This window comes from Podarcis melisellensis (assembly GCF_964234715.1).
Source record: "Podarcis melisellensis genome assembly, chromosome: 15".
NCBI lineage: Eukaryota > Metazoa > Chordata > Lepidosauria > Squamata > Lacertidae > Podarcis > Podarcis melisellensis.
In genome coordinates, this window is record NC_138532.1 from 1,193,260 (window position 1) to 1,213,224 (window position 19,965).

General features: G+C 41.8%; 1 protein-coding gene and 1 long non-coding RNA gene across 6 annotated transcripts in view; one reads left to right on the forward strand and one right to left on the reverse strand.

Annotated features, from left to right (window-relative positions):
* The window catches only part of LOC309358284, a 439,047-nt gene that overhangs the window by 376,210 nt on the left and 42,872 nt on the right, over window positions 1-19,965 (reverse strand). The window lies entirely within an intron of this gene.
* Window positions 1-19,965, forward strand: part of NSD3 (nuclear receptor binding SET domain protein 3) — an 83,998-nt gene that overhangs the window by 26,071 nt on the left and 37,962 nt on the right. For all 5 annotated transcript variants that reach the window (XM_081890825.1, XM_081890826.1, XM_081890828.1 and 2 more), the window contains exons 5-12: window positions 1,399-1,550; window positions 2,499-3,011; window positions 5,555-5,681; window positions 10,273-10,373; window positions 12,745-12,790; window positions 15,395-15,525; window positions 16,132-16,260; window positions 19,790-19,916. In XM_081890825.1, the coding sequence (XP_081746951.1) occupies window positions 1,399-1,550; window positions 2,499-3,011; window positions 5,555-5,681; window positions 10,273-10,373; window positions 12,745-12,790; window positions 15,395-15,525; window positions 16,132-16,260; window positions 19,790-19,916 (1,326 nt within the window). The remainder of the gene's footprint in view (window positions 1-1,398; window positions 1,551-2,498; window positions 3,012-5,554; window positions 5,682-10,272; window positions 10,374-12,744; window positions 12,791-15,394; window positions 15,526-16,131; window positions 16,261-19,789; window positions 19,917-19,965) is intronic.

Consider the following 19,965-nt stretch of genomic DNA (forward strand, 5'->3'; position numbering starts at 1 on the left):
ATGCAACTGATTACTACTGTGCAATTTTCTTCCTGAGCTACATAACTGTGAAGCTCTTAAAGCCAGGAGGTGCCAACTTTGTTATGGACCCTGGCCTATTTGTGAGGGGATTGATTTGGTGATATCTGACTTAAAGCATATTCCAGTTTTAGGCATGCTATGGCCTGGCTATTGCATTTTAAAAGCCCAAATATAAATACCTATTTTTGCCACAACTCAAAGTTGGATCAGTATTATTTTTCACAAATTGTAGACTGAAGACCTGTGACTGAAAGTCAGTGGTTTGCTTAAGAGTCCTTAGTGAATTGTATCTGACTGTAGAGCCTTTTTGGGGGATGGTCTCACATTTTTCCTTGGATCCAGGGGAGTTGAAGGATCTCACAGATCATTCCCTGAAGGCTCACTTTTTAATGGACATGTTGGTTATGTAAATCATACTAGTTTCTGGATGCCACGGGAGGGGGAAAGGGCTCTTGTGCTTTAATTCTGCTTGCTGGTTTCCTACAGGCAAACTGTTCAGCTACTGTGAGAACAGGATGCTGGACTAGATGGGCTATTGGCCTGATCCAGCAAGGTATTCTTACATGTTCTTAACAGTCATGGGGAAGCCTAAGAAGCTTCTAAAATTAACCTCTCTGAAGCAGCTATTTGCATTTCAAGGATGGACCCCTTTGGCACTGATGTTCCTTTGAAGTAAAAAAGCAGTTTCAACATCCCTTCCCTACCACCAACCTCATGTCCCTAGACGTAAGATTTTTCTGTGGCTGTCCACACAATGAAGATACACGTTGATAACATTCACATACCATAATTAATGTTGTGTCAAGTTCGGCCCACAAGAGAAATTCTGTCAAGACATTTTGTCAGGAGTTAAGGAGAGGAAGAGGGGATGGGGGTGTTTGGTAGCTTCTCCCTGCCCACCCTTTGTTGCCCAGCAACTTATCGGCCTTGGCTTTCCTTGGCTGTTGCTGGGTTTTACCTTCTGCAAATCCCATGAGAAGTAGGAGGTGGAGAAGGCTGAAAACAGCTGGCCCTTATCAGGCTGATTGGCCCACAGCCTGATAAGCGATGTACTGCCAAGGTCTCTTCTCTGGTGAAGTGCTGTCTGGACATTTGCCAGGATGCCAGGAAAGCAGGAGCTGAGGGCTTCCACCTGGCCCCTCCCATAGCCCCGCAACACACTGGCCTTGGTTGTTGCTGGAGTTCACCTGATGCAGTCTCTGAGAGAGTGGGCTGCTCTTCAGTCATGCTGGGGGTATACTTCCAGCTTGGCCTCTCACCAACTATCCATTATTTTCTGTGCAGCTTAAAATATGGTGTGGAGGATATTTTTCTAGAAAGTGATGGGAGATTTGTGTTGATGGAATTTCTCAGCAGAATGCTTTCTTTCAATTTCAGGTGCACGGGAATATCATGTCCAGTTCTTTAGCAACCAGCCTGAGAGAGCATGGGTGCATGAGAAGCGGGTGCGAGAGTACAAAGGACGTAAACAGTACGATCAGTTGGTGGCAGAGGCTGCTAAGCAAGCCAACCACTCTGAAAAACAGAAGGTGTGTACAGTCTGAAATGACAACAGTTTATTTTACCAGCGGGGTGAGAGTATAATTGTTGGGACAGATTCAGATTGATGTTGTTTTCCTGTTTATGCCTTGGCAGCCAGTTTTTTACAGGACTTGCAAATTGCTCCATGGCCTTGCTGTCTCAGGGAAGAAGAGCCAGGAATAGTGCCAGCAGCCCTTAAGGCAAAGGAAATAGGAAGACATGGATATGGTGATGGTCAGCCCTGGCTCACCTGGTCTCAAGCCCTACATCAGCTGTGGCTCAACATACATAGTTTGCCATTTGTATTGTATTACATACAAAATACCATTAAAAAATCTACAACATTTGCTGTTTCCTTTAAAGTTAATTTTACTGGTGCACATTCCATATGTAGCTTTTTAAAAATCAAAAAGCTTTTTAAAAATTAAAAATTAAAAATTCCATCTGTCTGCTTGAGTAATTTCATAATAATTTAATGAAGGCAGTTGTGATTTGGGTATGTCAGGGAGGAGATTTAGCAGGATGGTGTGGGGATGGTTTAAAGGTACAGCCTTTGTACCTCATTGTAGGTACAGCCTAGATTCAGCCTTCCCAGACTATTCCTTAAGTTTTGAAAACTCATGCTGCCTACCCTATTCAGCAGTAACACTGACTTATAGTTTTATCTAATATATTGATGTGCATATGTTTCCAATCAGGGATGTTATCAAAAGTATAGGGAGTTCTGGGTACTTGGGTCAGTCCACTAGTATGAGAGGGGCACAATGGGTATTTTGAGGTCTGAATACTTTAGATGCTTGTAGTGCATTTTGAACATTTCCTTCTAATGTTTCCCACTTCGTGCTATCCTGTTAGCACTGACGGATTCAGTTGTAACAAACAAAACAACAGCAATTAGGCATGCTTTGTAGGTGAAAATGAGTAAATGCAATAACCCTATCTCCTTTATTTTAAAGATTCGGAAACCAAGGCCACAGAGAGAACGTGCACAATGGGATATTGGCATTGCTCATGCTGAGGAAGCACTGAAAATGACTCGAGAAGAGAGGACGGAGCAATATACCTTCATCTATATAGATAAAGAGCCAGAAGAGGCTTTGTCAAAAGCCAAGAGGACTGGTGCGCCGAAGACAGAGGTGAAGAAAACCCGTAGGTCTAAACCGTCGCCTAATGCACAGCCAGAACACACCAGTGAGGTGTTGGCCGTGTCCTCTCCATCCAATACGGAAGTCCAGAGGAATAGTCAGAGAAGGCAGTCAAGTGTGGATGAAGAGCCCCCTCCTGTTAAAATAGCATGGAAAACTGCTGCAGCCAGAAAATCCTTGCCAGCATCCATCACCATGCACCAGGGAACTTTGGACCTTCAGAAATGTAATATGTCTCCAGTTGTTAAAATTGAACAAGTGTTTGCTCTACAGAATGCTGCTGGGAATGGAAAGTTCATTGATCAGTTTGTTTACTCTACCAAGGTAACGGCATAAATATTTATTGAAAGGGCATAAATGTGCAATGAATTAAAAGGTTTATTCTTGTCTGCTCACTTTTGTCTCAGAATGTGGTCTTTGCAAGCTTGTGTAAAATATTTGGGTGAATTCTTTAGTCTTAAAATGTTGGGAGTTTCATTATCCCATGCTTGCTAAGCCTGATTTCTGGACTGAAATGTAATGTGAAATCAGGTACCTTTTGTGAGAGTTGTTCAGTTTGAGCTAGCAGGTGATACCCAGAAAATCAGCAGCTCTTCTTCCACACCCAATTGTAAATGTTAATCAAAATAACATCATCATTGTCATCATCTCTTATACATGTGAAGTATTATACTGCTATCAGTCCCTGTGAAACACTGCCAGCAGCGCACAAAAACAAAAAACCCCAAAGCAGTATATGCTTGTGGTCTTCAGCAAAACAAGAAGTCTGTGACCCAATCCTTCCTAGTTTCAGAAAATCAAGATAATTTAAATTAATTTTCTGTAATGATATTTAAATTGCTTGTTTACTGTTATATTACAGTCTTAAATCAAACAAGTGTTTAGACTGCTTTGGGTTAGCTTGTGTCTTTGCTTTGTAACTAATAATAATAATAATAATAATAATAATAATAATAATAATAATTTATTATTTATACCCCGCCCATCTGGCTGAGTTTCCCCAGCCACTCTGGGCGGCTCCCAATCAGTGTTAAAAACAGTACAGCATTACATATTAAAAACTTCCCTGAACAGGGCTGCCTTAAGATGTTTTCTGAATGTCAGGTAATTCTTTATCTCTTTGACATCTGATGGGAGGGCGTTCCACAGGGCGGGCGCCACTACCGAGAAGGCCCTCTGTCTGGTTCCCTGTAGCCTCACTTCTCGCAATGAGGGAACCGCCAGAAGGCCCTCGGCGCTGGATCTCAGTGTCCGGGCTGAACGATGGGGGTGCTGACGCTAACAAGTAGGTGTTCACAAATTATAGATGATCTTGCTAGCTCGGCAAAGATTGTACTTTTCTCTGACTTCCCTCCTCCCAACTTCGAAAGCAGCAGGATTTTATCCCTGAAATTGTGCTAATTTTGTTTTGTCGGATTAGAAAGTTTATTCACTGCTGTCAAGCTAATAAAGTGAATTTGTTGACTCCTGATGATTAGTTAGAGAGAGATGGCATAGCAATAGATTTTCTTAATTTCATTTCATTTGATTTCATTCGATTTGTGTGAAGGATAGCTCCATTGGTAAAGCTTGTGACTCTTAGTCTAAGGGTCATGGGTTTGAGCCCCATGTTGAGCAAAAAGATTCTTGCATTGCAGGGGGTTGGACTAGCTTACCGTTGTGGTCCCTTCCAGCTCTATGATTCTGCCATTCTGAGACTGCAGGTTGTCATTAGGTGTTGGTAAACAATGGCCCACTTCAGACATCATTAATTCAAATCAGCCAAGCCATGGTTTTAGAGACTGATGAACATGCTAGTATTTTTCTCTTTCACTTGCTTTCCTTCTTTTATCATAGTTTGCCATGGCATCTGAAGTGGCCAAGTATGGTTAGCAACTTGCTTTACATATTATGACTTGCACATTCACTTCAAACCATAATTTTAAACAATGGTTTGGAAGCAAGGTGTTAACTATATTATGTACCAATTTTGACATCACAGGGACCTTTGGTTAGGGAAGTGGAGGAGGAACTTGCATGCGAGAGGAAAGGGGAGTGCATGAAGCTATAGTTCATAATTGATCCCTACGTTTGTGACATCTGAACTGGGCATGTGTGGCAAAGTGGATGTTCACTACATTGCTTTAAAATGTAACATGTTTGGCTCTTGACTTCCTCTGCACAAAGGCATCCGTTGAATATTGGGTGCTAAGAACCGAACCCTGTGTGTGTGTGTGTGTGTGTGTGTGTGTGTGTGTTTTCCAGAGGAATTTGATTGGCATTGAACATATACTGGAAATAATATATTTGGTCTCTTATTGCAAGGCAGTTATTATGGGCCTAGCTCTCACAAGCAGCAGATGAGAAAGTAAACTTGTGGGGGTACTCTGCCCAGTCTCCTTTAAAAAAAAACCTCCTCACTTCACATCATCACACTTTCTGATGCTTCCTGTTCATACTCCCAGTCTAGCCTCCTAGGATGAATGCTAAAGGTCAGGTCAGGAAAACTGTGAAGTCTGTGAGACACTTGGCAGCACCAGTAACATGCATACCCCCCCCCACTTAGTTTGTGTGCAGTGCCAGCTTCTGGGACTGAAACTATTCTGAGGATTAGAATCTTGCACAAACTGTCTAGCTGTTGGCTGTTTGAGAAAGCAGAGTTGCTGGACATCCCACTTCCCTCACTATTTTTTGGAAAAGCCTTGGCATTCTCTACCCTTAGCACAGTTCTGCGGCATATAGGATTATTCTCCCACTTTGGAGGCATTCAGTTTAAATAGAAAGTTTATAACTGAGCAGTTGAAAGTGGGTTTTTTTTCATAGATGCAGCAGTTAACCCAAAGGACTAATTCAGTAGTTACGAACTCGATCTTTTCTATTCATAACAGGGTATAGGAAACAAACCTGAAATAATCATCAAGGGGCAAGACAAACTCACTTCTGTCTCAAACCAGCGAAATGAAAGAGCCTCCTCACAAAGTGCACCGTCTCCTGAAACATCTTCTGGGTTGGCAAGTAGGTAAAGTTTGCAACTCCTGGGTTATATCCAGTAAATCAAACCACCTCCATTGGGGTAGTCTTCAGAATACAGCAGTCAGAAGTATCACTTTACTATGTAAAACTGGCTAATGCATTATGCAAAGCTTCATTGAAAAATTATTTTGGGGTGGTGGGCTGTGAGGTTGTTATGCTGCAGCAGTTTAAGCAATGCAGGAATTCTCATTTTAGTCATAAACTCTTAAACTTACAGAACACAGAAAACGGACAGAAACATTTTGTTACATGTTTATCTCTTAGAGACTGATAATCTTACTCAAGACTTCCCCATTTTTACATACACAACATCCCCGTGAGATAGCAGGGGAATTCAGAGGGCGAAGCCATAGTATTATGTTGTAGTTGTTTTGATGTTTTATTGTGCTTTTAATTCTGTTGGGAGCCACCCAGAGTGGTTGGGGAAACCCAATCAGATGGGCAGGCTATAAATAAGTTTTTGTTGTTGTTACGACAGCAATGTGTCTTGCAGCATCTTAAATACAAACTGATTTCTGGGTACAGTGGACCCTCCGGATACAAACTTAATTCGTTCCAGGAGTCCGTGCACAACCTGAAAAGCCCACAACAAGAGGCGCCTCTTCTGTGCATGCGCACGGCACGATACAGCGCTTCTGCGCACGGTGCGATAGAGCATTTCTGCGCATGCGCGAAGCACACAGAGCATTTCTGTACATGCGTACGCGGCGTAACCTGGAAATATACACTTCCGTGTTTGCCGTATTTGTAACCCAAGGTACCACTGTACTCCAGTCCACAAACACTTATGACATAAATCTGTTAGTCTTTTAAACAATGCTGCAAAACTGTTTGTTTTCCCTGTGAGGTTCGTTAAGTTAAAAGATGCTCAGTGACCCAAGGCACACTTTGAGCTCACACTTTGACTTTATGGAGATTTGAACTTTGGCCTCCCCAGTCCAAATCTAACACACTATCCACCATTCTAGGGGTAGCTAAGGTGATGCTCTTCAGACATTGTTGGACTACAACTCCCATCAACCCCAGACAGCAGGGCCAGGTATGATGGGAGTTGTAGTCCAACAAGATGTGGAGACAGCAAGTCAGCTACCCCAGCACTTCATTGCATGATGCTTCTCCTTTTAGGCTCATCTTGCACTCTGGTACTGATTGGTACCATGAATTCCCCACCCCAAACTTCCTAGATGTCAAAGCACATTCTGGATCCTAAAACTGTTTCACAGGACGGCAGTTGTGCGTTTAAAATCTCATTTTTTATTTAGTACATTATTTGTAGGAGCAGGTGCAGATTCATATATACTGTATTTTTCATCCCATAGGACGCTCCGTCCCATAGGACGCACCTAGTTTTTTGGGGGGGAAATAAAGGAATTCCCCCCCTTATTTCCCCCCCAAAAAAACCATGTTGGGGAAACCAAACCAGGTTGGGGAACAGCGGTATGGCAGCGCTCCGCCTCCCCGATGTCCCCCGAGCTTGTGGGGCTGGCCAATGTCTGCCCGGCGCGCGGGGTGCTCTGCTTCAGGGCGCCCCACGCGCCGGGCGGCAGGCTGCTATTCACAGCCTAGGGAGCCCTGCGGGAACTCCCGCGGGCTCCCCAGGCTTGCTGATAGCTTCCTGAAGCCTGGAGAGCGAGAGGGGTCGGTGTGCACTGACGCCTCTCGCTCTCCAAGCTTCAGCGAATGCCTGTATTTGCCCCATAGGATGCACACAGATTTCCCCTTCATTTTTGGAGGGGGAAAAGTGCGTGCTATAGCCCTCTTAGCCATTAATTCTGTCTAGGTTAGCACAGTAGAAAATCTCCTGTGTTTAGTTTGGTCTTGAATTTTAAGTAGTATTCGTGAATTATCTTTAAAAGGCTGGAGTCATACAGTTAGAGGGGTTTACGGATTTTGGTTTAATGTTCCCATTATTATCCTAACACAGGAAAGGAATTTTAGCCAATATCTTGCATTTTCAAAACACATCTCAGAGTTTGATGTAGGCTAATACTACTTGGAAGGCTCTGGGAGCAGTTACAAGGAATTGCCTAATACAGAGGCAGACCGATGACCTGGTTATCTCTGTAAAGTCCAACCCTGACTAGGTCAGAGTTCTTATCCTGTGCACACTCCTGGCCAAAACATTTAACTGGAAGTATTTGTGATTGAACTTTAGGCCTCTAGCATGTGAAACATTTTGTTTGCTGCTACTGGTATGTGTTCCTTTATGTGGGAAGAAATGTTTCTCAATGCCTCTGCATATCCAGCCAGAAGAGGAAATAGCGGTGTACCACATAAACAGATGGACTGATGGGTAAACCAAACATAGGCTGACCTTTTACAAATGGAAAAAAAAACCTCCAACCTACTCCTACTCAGACTCCAATGTGATCATATGTTTAATGTCATGTCTTAAGCATTTGTCAGTGAAGCACATCAGATCTGAATCTGGTATTTTAGATGAGCTTGAATTTTAGATGAGTTTGAATAAGGCCTTAATCATTTTCAGTATTTTAGATGAGTTTGAATAAGGCCTTAATCATTTTCAGTATTTTAGATGAGTTTGAATAAGGCCTTAATCAATTTCAGTATTTTAGATGCGTTTGAATAAGGCCTTAATCATTTTCAGTACACTCAACCCAATGCCCTCTTTGAAATGAATGGGAGTTGTGCAGGAGTGCAGTTGTATTCTCACAATGCTTCTAGTCATTTTTACTTGCATTGTGCAAACAAATGATGCTCCCAGTGGATTTTTTTTACTTATGTGACACAACTGTGTTTGTTTATTGGGGGGGGGGAGCCCTTTGGTATATTCTGTGAGGGTCACAGCACCAACAGAATTCTATAGTATTTGAATATCACTCATTTCCAAGATGCTTTATTTTCCCTATTTGTCACCATTCATTGGTCCAGACCTTGGGGTGATCTCTGTCCACTAGGAGGCAGGTTCTTTTAGAAGAAAGACTCTGCGGGGTTTGGACTAAGAGGCTCCTCCCCAGAGCCAGTCTTTCTGCTGCCTCTGCGCCCAATGGCCATGGACCACTGCCTGGTGAACAAGTAGGAGGATAATCCACAGGTAAGCACATTCTAAGTTTTCACATGTGTCTTTCAAAATGCTTAGAAATGAGGTTCTGCCTGTCTCCTCATATTCATACAGCTGATTCAGATGCCATGCTAAGCCATAATTTGTTTTAAACCATGGATTAATCCTGCAGCAAAGCCTCCTTCAGATAGTGTGGCTTCTTGTGTTCTGCAAACCTGAATCATAGTTTTTTTAAAAAAAGAAGCACAAGTGTTAAGCCAGAAATAAGCTAAAATTTTGTTTTTCACTTGTTTCTGGCTTAACATTCATGGCATGCTTGAAACAAACAAATCAGAGTTGCATTCACATGACACAAGAAGTTTTGCCATGCCTTGTTTTTGTTTCTCGCAGCACCCACAGAAGCAAGCCATGCAGGGCATGCCATGGCAGCCATGTGCACTACTAACCCATGTTTTAAAACAAGCTGGCTTATGAAGACACAGATCCTTCCAGAGTATGTGAAGTAATTGATGCATCTGAGCAGGTTCAGGATGCCATTCTTGTGTATCATTGATTGGGGGCCACATGACTTTCAGGCAATCGGTCTTCTAGCATAGCTCCTTCTAGAAACTGGGCACTGACAATAAATCTCTTTTGAGTCTGTCTATTTCAGCCCCTTGGTGGGTATCAAAAGTTGTTTCCTGTTAAAGTTTTCCCCAGGATTCTTAAATGTAACTTTTGCTCTCAATGATTTTTAAGCCCTTTTGAGTGAATTGGGGTTTTCATTTGCTGAGCAGCACAGATTCTTTGATGGCTTTGAGTACCCTAATTGCCCTTATTGATACTGAGCTTGGGTTCCATGTCTTGAATGAACAGCCCCATACTTGGAGAATGCATAAAAGTTCTTTGTTTCTCATCTTTGACTTACTCTAAAGTGCCCAAAATACTGCACTAGAATATTATATGTTGTACAATGACTTAACCTGGCAGGACAGGAATTGGGGAAGTTGTGGGTTCCATGTTTTGCTGAACATTGCATCTCACCAGCCACTTCTGATGGCCATCATTCAGGGAAGAGGGAAGTTGTTGTCCAGCAACATATGGAGGCTTTAGGGTTCCATCCCCTTCTTAGATTCAGGCAGAGAGAGGAATAAGATGTTCATCTAAAGACATGCAAAATATTGCCTACATAGGCAAATACTTTGAAAATAAAATTCAGAACATATTTGTGTCCTTGGTGTGGTTGGTAACCTATAACATTTAAGCAAGTTCCTGGTTGATTTTAAAGGTTCTGAACATGAAAAGTCACCCCTTCTTAATACTTTGAATTCTAGACTTCCCCTTTATCTTCATATTAAAGCTGGTCTTTTCCCGAACTCAGGACTCTCCCTGAAGCACTGAGATGTATTGCCTGCAGCCAGAACGCCAGCTGGCAGATTAAAGTCTATGCACTCAAAGAAGAATGTAGAGAAATCAGGACTTTGCTATTGAACGTCATCCCTCATTGAGGAAAGAGAGCAGAGAGAGAGAGAGAGAGAGACTCCTGTAATGGAAACCATTCTGTTCCCTCAGGTTCTGTAGAAAAGAAGCAACAGAGAAGATCAATACGAACTCGCTCAGAGTCTGAGAAATCCACTGAAGTTGTGCCAAAGAAGAAGATCAAAAAGGAGCAGGTTGGCTTCCTCCATGTAGAGAGTTAAAATATACTGTATACATACTTTCTGTGGCTTAATATTGATGCCTTTTTATTTCTACCTACCCACCTGCCCCTCTATATCCCCCATTGGGTTTGCTTTTGGACTTCCCCTCCTGAGATCCTCTCCCTCAGTAAATATTGCTGTTAACTGATATCCCTTTTCAGCATCAATCACACTTTGGATAAATGGGAACACAGTGACCTCTTCATGAGCTGATACGTTTACTTTGGCTGTTTCTGTTACAAGCATAGTGATTTTATGTTTCAGTATTTTCTCTGGAAATGCTACCAGCTTCTTTCTTGTCTTACCCTTGGTTTAGCTGCTGGTTTGTACTGAGGTTTTAGTTTGTTTTCAAAGAAAAGCTAGATGGATTTGTTTGGTTACTCTTGAAAATTTACTATTAGCATAATCATTATTTAAAGGCTATAGCCTTTTATGTTAGCAGAAGGGGAAGAGCATCATGATGGGTTGATTTCGTTTTGTCCTTTAAGTAGAACCAACATGTACAGGGCATTCCTTTTTAAGGATACTGCTTTTGAAACTAGCCAGTTGTAAGTGAAGAGGAATAGGCAAGTTGCATACCACCCATGCGATATATGGATTTTGCAGGTTTCAAGAAGGTTATTGTCACTGTTTCAACTGTTTCAGTATGCTCCCATTTTAAATTTAAGGGCAACCCACCTTGAACCATATACACTATGTAATAAAGATTCTCTAACACAATTATTGCAAGGGCCAAGTAATGTTGGGGGGGGAACATTTCTTGCAATTACAATTCTAATAAACTTTAAGCGTGTTGCACATGATTTCTTGGTTAGCTGAAAGTCTTGAAAATACATCATCACCGTTCTATTTAAATATCCACTCTGTTGCTGCCCTGTTCAACATTTCTCTTGTTGGATTTCCAAAATGGTGGAAGTTAAAGGACCATGACTTCAGTGCAACTTTTTTCCTAAAGTGAATATTAAATATTGGGAAATAGCATATATAACTCTTGGCATCAATTGTTGCAGTTTCCCTTTTTAAATATGAAGCTGTAGTAATTTATATATTTTTAATTAACCATGGTACAAGAACCACATGCCATTGTTCCCCAGGTAGTCTTGCTTCCTTTATACTATGTAGCTAATTAAGACAACATAGTATATTGTACTCATGTTTTTCAGGAAGAGCATATGGCCAGCAAAACTTAATGGTCAGAGATGCACTGTAATGCATAAGCTTGGATGTGATATATGTTGAGAAAGGCGTCCTGATACCTTAGGATTCTGCAACCATATTTTTTTCCCAGGGTTGAGCTTTGTTGCAGTGAATTTCCAATTTTTTTCTGCATCCTTTCGGTTTTAAAATTATAACTGGAATTTTAATTACAAATGAGAGATGCAATGTTAATTCTGTTGCAGTGAGTGGTAGTGAAATACAAGTGATTGTTTAGATTTTATATTTGTATTATCAATTGTATCCTATACAAATCCTTCTATTGTATGTTTTTATCCATTGTACAACGAAATAAAATATTTTTAAAAAATTATAGAATAATCCTTAATAAATATCTATGAGACGTGTTTCTTACATGCACATATAACCAACCGGTGTAGATTTATTTATTTATTTATTTATTTATTTATTTATTTATTTCAAGTGGCAATTTTTAGCATAAAAGCAAGATCTTAGCAAAAGCAGCTGCTTGCAACTACCAAATTCACAACTTGGGTGTACTCTGGAAGAAAGCTTGCCTTCCAATGTAGGATCCAAGACACTGATCCTTGAGGCCATGAAGTGCTTTCACAAGGTCGCCAACTTGCCTGCCCAAGCACTGTGCTGATGTTGCTGTATAGAGGCCTGCAATGCCTCCTGCTCCGCTCTGCCTTTGCAGCACTCTATACAGAGGAGCAGCCCATGGCCTCAGAAGCTCAAGTGCTTGCTTAGTGGAAGTGCCTTTTTTAAAAAAATGGGGCAGTAAGTTAAGCGTCACATGGAACTAGAGTGTCCTGTTTCTCTTTATTTTTCTTAGCCATTGTAGGGGTTTTCTGTAGCCCAAGGAGTGGCTGCTAAACCCCCTCTCCTGATTCCTGGACCAAAGATAAAGCCATTCCATCACTAAGTACACAAAGTGAATGATTTGACGTAAACACAGTTCAGGGGAGGCGCCTCATCACCCAGTTCAGAGAGGGCAGCGTCACTTATCTCCATAAGAGGTGGATCAGAAACGACTTGCTGGGGTGGGGGTGGAGATGGCAACATGAGTTTCCCTTTTGCTAATTGCTTGTATTGAAGTTTCATTTCCTCTGTTATACTAGGGAACAGGACATTCCTCTATTAATTGCTTGTTTTCCTGTCCAAACAGGTGGAAACAGTCCCGCAGACAACACTGAAGACTGGATTACAGAAAGGTGAGTAGTGCTGCTTATAACCCAAAACTTGGTATACAGCCTATTTCATTTTTACTCATCTATGCCTTCCATGTTGTGTATGTAAGTAATCCATGTAGGCATTGTAGTCCCACATCTAACAACCACCTGCCTAACCACCTCTTGCATATTTCAATGTGCACATCTGAATGGAGTGTAGGACTGTACTTCATTGCCTCAAGTCCTTCTTGTCCCCCTTTTCCATGCTACTTTATAGATTATTGGAGCGCTTACTAGGAAAATAGGACTGGGATTCACAGACTTTGCCCTGGTCTGAAGTCATTGCTTGCCAGAATAAGAGTTTGCTTGCCAACTGGCTCATTCACCTACTGCCCAGTGGTAGCCAGATCAAATAAAAAGGGAATGAACCAGGTCCCGGAGCATAGGGACAACAGCTCTTTTTAAAAGCTTGCAAAAAGCAGGGACACTCCTTCTTAATCTCTTGCATTAACAGTTAATGCAGTGAACATAAGATCCCAACTAGATAAGACCAGAAGCCCATCTAAAATTCCCACAGCAACTGATATTCAGAGACATCCTACCTCTGATGTTGGAGGTAATATTTATTTATTATTTAAAGAATTTTTAACATGCTCTTCAGCCGAAAAAGGCTTCTAGAGTGGCCAAAACATAACCAAATATAAGAAATGCTCAGAATCTAAAAGACAGAAACTCAAACGGGATTGGGTGGAACAAAAAAGGGAAGAAGAAAGAAGCAGAGGCTTGACAACCATATGTCAGGAGTGCTCTGATGGTGTTTCCTGCTTGGCAGGGGGTTGGACTCGATGGCCCTTGTGGTCTCTTCCAACTCTATGATTCTATGATTCTAAGAATGTTCTTGTAATGACTGGCTGGAATGGAACAATTTGGAGAGGAGTTGCCGATCTTTCAGCAGATCCCATAGAGAGGTCCTCCCTCCCTCCCTCCCTCCCCCCCCTCTCGTGCCTTATGGGATGGCTGTGGATAGATGACAGTTGAGGGAAGAGCCTGATGGATCTGGTCTCTCAGCAGAGTAGATGGATAGGCCCTGCGGTCCTGTCTCTCCTTCTGCTAGATCAATCAGGTCTGGTAGCATTGGATCTGTTGCACTGACCTACAAGAGCTAGGAAAAGTTTGGCAGGCAGGTAGGGATCAAAAGAACTAAATCATATCCAAAGAGCTTTGTCGCTGGTTCCATGAGCCTCAGAAGCCTTTGGGCTTGTGTTTCTCAAACACTCATCTTGCATGTCACATGGAAAGCTGATTTGGTGCGGAGGTCTTGTTTCAGAGGAATGGGGTGGGTGAGAGAGTTTTTAAAAATTCTTTAGGCTTTCTTAAGTAGTGTGATGGATTTTAGCCTTTGTCACTGGTGGCAAGGCAGGGGCGAGACTTATTATTTCCAGCTCCTCTGTCCCCAATTGTCATTGAAATAGTTATGACCTTGGTCTTCTCTATCACACTACGTATGAACAAAAGGATGTCAATTCAATATAAGCTTGAAAATGTGTGTGGTGATAATTGCTTCTGGTGCAGCCTTTTGTGTATAAGAGCAGACAATTTGCAGAAAGTGTAAAAGTATCCTTGCCAGGGTGGCTCACTGTGACAGCTATAGGTTTGTTCCAACATTTCCCTGGCCCCTCTGAGAGAGGTTCGGAGGGTGGTGAGAAGGCAGAATACTTCTTTCTGTTGTCTCCCTCCCCACCATTTAAGGAATGCTCTCTCCTGGCAAGGGCCTCTGATGCCAACATGAACATCCTTTCAGTGCCAGGTTAAGATGCCTGTCTTCTCCAAGCATTTGAGGGAATGTGATTACCACTCTTACTGTTGTTTCTGTGCAAATATTATTTGGAGGGGAGGATGGTATTATTTTATTCTTAAATTTGATGATGCACTTTAAAAAATCATGCAAGTCATTGAGACATTTTGTACTAGGTGACAAATAATCATTATAATAACAGCAATATGCCATTGATATGTGTAAACTGCCCCAAAGCCTACTGAAGAATAGGGTAAAAAAATCTATAAATAACACTATTCAACCCCCCTTTCTTGCTGCCTTTTTAAGCATGCTTTGAATTTTAGTTTTGTGGGGTTTAGCTTTGTAGGGTTGAGCATCATTGCCTCTTCCCTGACGTTTACGTACTGTATAGCATTCAACTTCAGTTGTTTTTATTACTGTTTTAGTGCTTATACTGTTTGCAGCCTTGAAAATATTTCATATTTAAAGACAGGTTATGGATGAATGAAATAAACACTATACAAAGCACCCTCACCCCCTGCTACTCCCTTCTTCTCCATGGTGCCTCCCAGATGTTGTGGATTCCCTACTCTCATCCAGTCCAACCAGCATGACCAGTGGTCAGGAATGAGGGGAGATGTAGTCCTGCAGAGCACCCTGGGGGCTACCTCTGATCTATGGGTTGGAGTGACAATCTTTCAAAGAATTGGAGTTATCTTAGTGGACTAGTTGCAATTTTAAAAGCTTTTAAACTAAGTGTCTTGTCAGTTCCATCTCTGCATGTGTCTACCCAGCCCCTTAGTTTCTCCTTCAGTGTTTAATACATTTAAGAGATCTTTTAAGATTAATTCCAGTATGTTGTATTCAAGGTGCCAGTGAGATTTCAGATTCTTGTAAACCTCTAAAGAAAAGGAGTCGTGCCTCAACAGATGTAGAACTGACTAGCTCAGCATACAGAGATACATCTGACTCTGATTCGAGAGGTCTTAATGATCCACAGGTACATGTTTTGTATTTCTTGATGTGCTTTGAAATGGGCAAATAACTGATGATAGTGAACTGTGCATAATTTCTCCTTGATTAGTCAGAGCATTTTACATTGAAAATGGGAAATGTAGGGAGTAGATTGGTGTTATGGACAGAGTTGCATATTTCAAAGATTCAGAATACATCCTAGCTACAACAATTAACTTAGAATCTCAGCTACTGCTCCTTTCCTCCCTCTCTCTTAATTCATTTAGCAAGGTCCTATGGTTGTGAAAATACTCAGTGTTGCTCCTTTTGCTTCCTCCAACTGGCAGACTAAATTATTGAAAATAAGATGCTAAGTTCCATATCACACAATTCAGCTTTTCTTATTTCAGATTTTGGTGCAGCCCCCCCCCCCAAGGCTGTGAGGTTTTCCTCATTTACACATTGTATTGATACGAATTTGGAAATGGCAGAACATACTATAGAGTTGATCTAAAATAAGAGAGAAGATTTCATAGAAAATTTCAATGTCTATCATTATTATGGTTTTCTCTTTCAATCAGTGGCATTTATCTTTTGTAGTATTCCTTTTAAAAAGTTGGCAATATAAATGGCTGTGGGCTTTTTCTTTTAGGGTAGCTTTGGAAAACAGTCAGACAGCCCTTCAGCTGCAGCAGATGCTGATGCTTCTGATGTACAATCCGTGGACTCAAGTTTATCAAGAAGAGGTTCTGGGACAAGTAAGAGAGACACAATATGTCAGGTAAATAAAAAGTGTGGCAGGGTCAAGACTGCAATCCTATACATGCACTCATAGGAGCAAGAGTAAGTGAGACTTACTTCAGAGTAAAAATGCACAGGATTGAGCTGCACTGCTTTCAGCTAAAACCTTTTCGACAACACAAGGTCAGCACCATGCTAGGTAAAGGTAAAGGGACCCTTGACCATTAGGTCCAGTCGTGACCGACTCTGGGGTTGCGGCGCTCATCTCTCTTTACTGGCCGAGGGAGCCGGCGTACAGCTTCCGGGTCATGTGGCCAGCATGACTAAGCTGCTTCTGGCGAACCAGAGCAACGCATGGAAACGCCTACATGATGTTTAAATCCCAGCATGGACTTGAAAGCTATTTAGCTGATTCAAGCCTTCGTTAAGAAATACAGTGGTACCTCGGGTTAAGTACTTAATTCGTTCCGGAGGTCCGTTCTTAACCTGAAACTGTTCTTAACCTGAAGCACCACTTCAGCTAATGGGGCCTCCCGCTGCCTCCGTGCCCTCCGTGCCACCGGAGCACAATTTCTGTTCTCATCCTGAAGCAAAGTTCTTAACCCGAGGTACTATTTCTGGGTTAGCGGAGTCTGCAACCTGAAGCGTATGTAATCTGAAGCGTATGTAACCCAAGGTACCACTGTACTTCTCAACCTTGTTACATAACTTTGACCGCATTTCCCATAATATACCTCCAGCTAATTTTTTCTGCATTTGTACCTCTGGCAAAATTAAGGATTAGCCTTGCTTCTGATACTATGTAACTCTGAGTGCCCAGGATAAGTTCTTTCCTGCTTTTTTTGCTTGCAAATTAAGCAGAAAGTGGCTACTTTGCATTAGTGCTGGCCAAAATGCAACTGAATCACAGCTGTTCAGTGCATAATGAATTCCCATTTATTTTAGACCTCTATAGATCGAGAAAGCTTGAGGGCACTGATTTCCACATTATTGCTATTATTATCGTAATCATCATCCACATCCTTTTTAGGGGGGAAACATTTAGTTGTTATAACCATATGCTGAAACAAAAATTAAGCAACCATAACAATTTTTAACAGAATGGAAACAGGTAAAAATGCTCACCTCATTGAAAAATCCAGGTACTCTGCTAATGATAAAAAAGTAGCTGTTGTTATAACAGTGACAAAAACACCTTAACAATCTAAAGCAATTCCCACTGGCATGTCATCAGAATCTGAATCAATGAGAGACTATAAAATACCCCACCTTTCCTGCAAGGAGCTCAAGGTGACACACGTGGTTCTCCTCTTTCTCTCTTTATTCTCTGTGAGCCTGAGAAGCAGCAACTGGCCAGGGTCACCCAGTGAGCTCTAGGGTTGAGTGGTGATCCAAATTTGAATCTTCCAGGTCTCCCAACACTGGTTGTCTTGAGGGAGGCTGGCAAATTCCCAGAGGCAAGCACAATAGGCATCTTTGGGAACAGCAACCGCAGGATACAATATAATGTGAACACAGTCTAAGATTCTAAGTTTCCTTGATCCTGGTAGTTGTATCTTAGACAGAGACAAAACTATCCTTTAAATGCTCTGTCCAAAGGTCACTAGGGGTTGCACCTATTACAACGCACAATACAGATTTGTGATAGTTTTCAAGCACATCCCTCTCAAAACTAAGTGTCCTACTGAGTTCAATGATGCTTACTCCCAGGTAAGTGAGTATAGGCTTGCAGCCTCAAAGTCATGAATTGGGAGAATAACCTCTGATAGGTCATATCTAGAGTAGGGATGTTTGAGGAATTTGGTTTTTGTGAATTTGGATGCAAACTGATACACATTTCCTGCACTAATAGGTGGGTTGGAATATAATTAGCCTTCAAATTTAGCACTTCTTTGAATTTTGTGATATGTTCTTTGCTCAAAAAAGGTGTTAAAATGTGTTAAAAATATGTATCTTAGAATAAAATGTTTAGAGTGATGTATATTTTAAAATAAATATAAATATGCATTTTCCTGTGGATTCTAAACAGGACTTACAAATGAACACATGCAGGATAGACATGGTCTGGAAATAGACTGTCCCATCCACCCCTTATTTAGAATACAATCAGGTGCTGAGAAGTGGGGGCAGTGAGAAGAGATGAAGAAGAAATGAATAAGACTGTAGTGGATTCAGTGCACTGAAAGGAAAATATGGGGAGTGAATGTCAGTAGAAGGGGTAGAAATATTAGGCAAGACTCCAGGACTAAGCAGGTTATGGCAGGGTGTCAAGGGATTCGCCTATAAACCTATTATATCTCAGATTGGTAATGGTCTTAGCCAGGCACTACTTTTTAGAAGACTTGACATTTAGAAAACATGATATTGCAACCTTACCTGAAGGGCCCTGGGCATAATCTGCAAAGCAGCAGACTTGAATCAAACAGAAATGGGTTGAAGACCAGAATCCTTACATTACATTGACATTGATGGCTACCCTAGTAATCAGTATTTAAAGACCATTTTAATGGTGAACTTCAAGGGATCAAATTACTTTAGTTTAGTAATCCTTACAATAGTCCTATAAGGCTGGTTAGCATTATTTTAGTTAGTATTGCGGCAGCCCATCAGAGGTTGATGGGCTGCAAAACAGGTCATATGCTGACATTCCATCTGATAGGAGGCATTTGAAGTTGTGCAAATTTTATAAAGTGGAAAGTGTGGCCTCTAGAAATAGGAGGGAATGTAAGGATTGGAAAAAAGATTCAAACTTAACTGAGGTAATGACATCTGCACTGCATATGTAGCAGCATCACAGGGGATTAACCAACTAAGTTCTACTCACAGTAGACTCACTGAACCTAAAGTCCTGTTCTAATTCCAGTGAGTTTACTCTGAGTAAAGCTAGCGTTGGCTACAGCCCTCAGTGTTGGACTCTGCATTGGGTCAGTCTGGAAGAATTCCCAGCCACTGACTCTGTACTCAAGTAGAAACCATACTTCACCTTATAAATGTTTGTTAAAAGAGTGAAGAAAATATTGGTTTGATCACATTCACCCAATGATAGGAGTAGAGCTGAAGCAGAGTAGTGTTACCAGGTTCTTGACATCATTACTGCTCTGGAGTCTGCCATTTGTCCTTGGGCAAAGTACCCAGGGTCACCAACGGTGTCGCAAGGATCTGTGAGAGTTGCCCTCTGCCTTGGTGTGCTCCTCATGTCATGCAAGCTCCTGACCGTGGGGCTGCCTTATTCCAGCAATGCAGGACTAGTTTCTTTCAAATGCAGGGCCTTGAAATGGGCTTACTCTGCTCCCTGTTTCTGGTGGCCCCAACAGTTGGTCTTCAAGCCTCCTCCCATCTGGCTAGCCCAGCCACTTCATCTGAAGAATCTTGGTCACACCAGCCCAGTACTTTTCAACCAGTGCTTCTTGACATACCAAAAAAATATGACCTGTAGAAGAGTCCTGTGCTAGACAGTGATGGAACCTTGCAGGGTGGTGTGGTGTCCCCCTCTTTTAGCTCTGATTGCTTACATTGAATATTTAAAACCTCTGGTCGTTATGATCACATATTCATTATTTTCTCTTAAGATTTGTGAAAGTTCTGGTGAATCTCTGGTGTCCTGTGAAGGAGAATGCTGCAGGGTCTTCCATACAGAATGCCTAGGATTGAGCTCACAGCCTGATGGGAAGTTCATCTGCCTGGAGTGCAAAAATGGTAAATGAGGGAATGACTTCCATCTTGTGAATTCTCCTGGTAGGAGTTC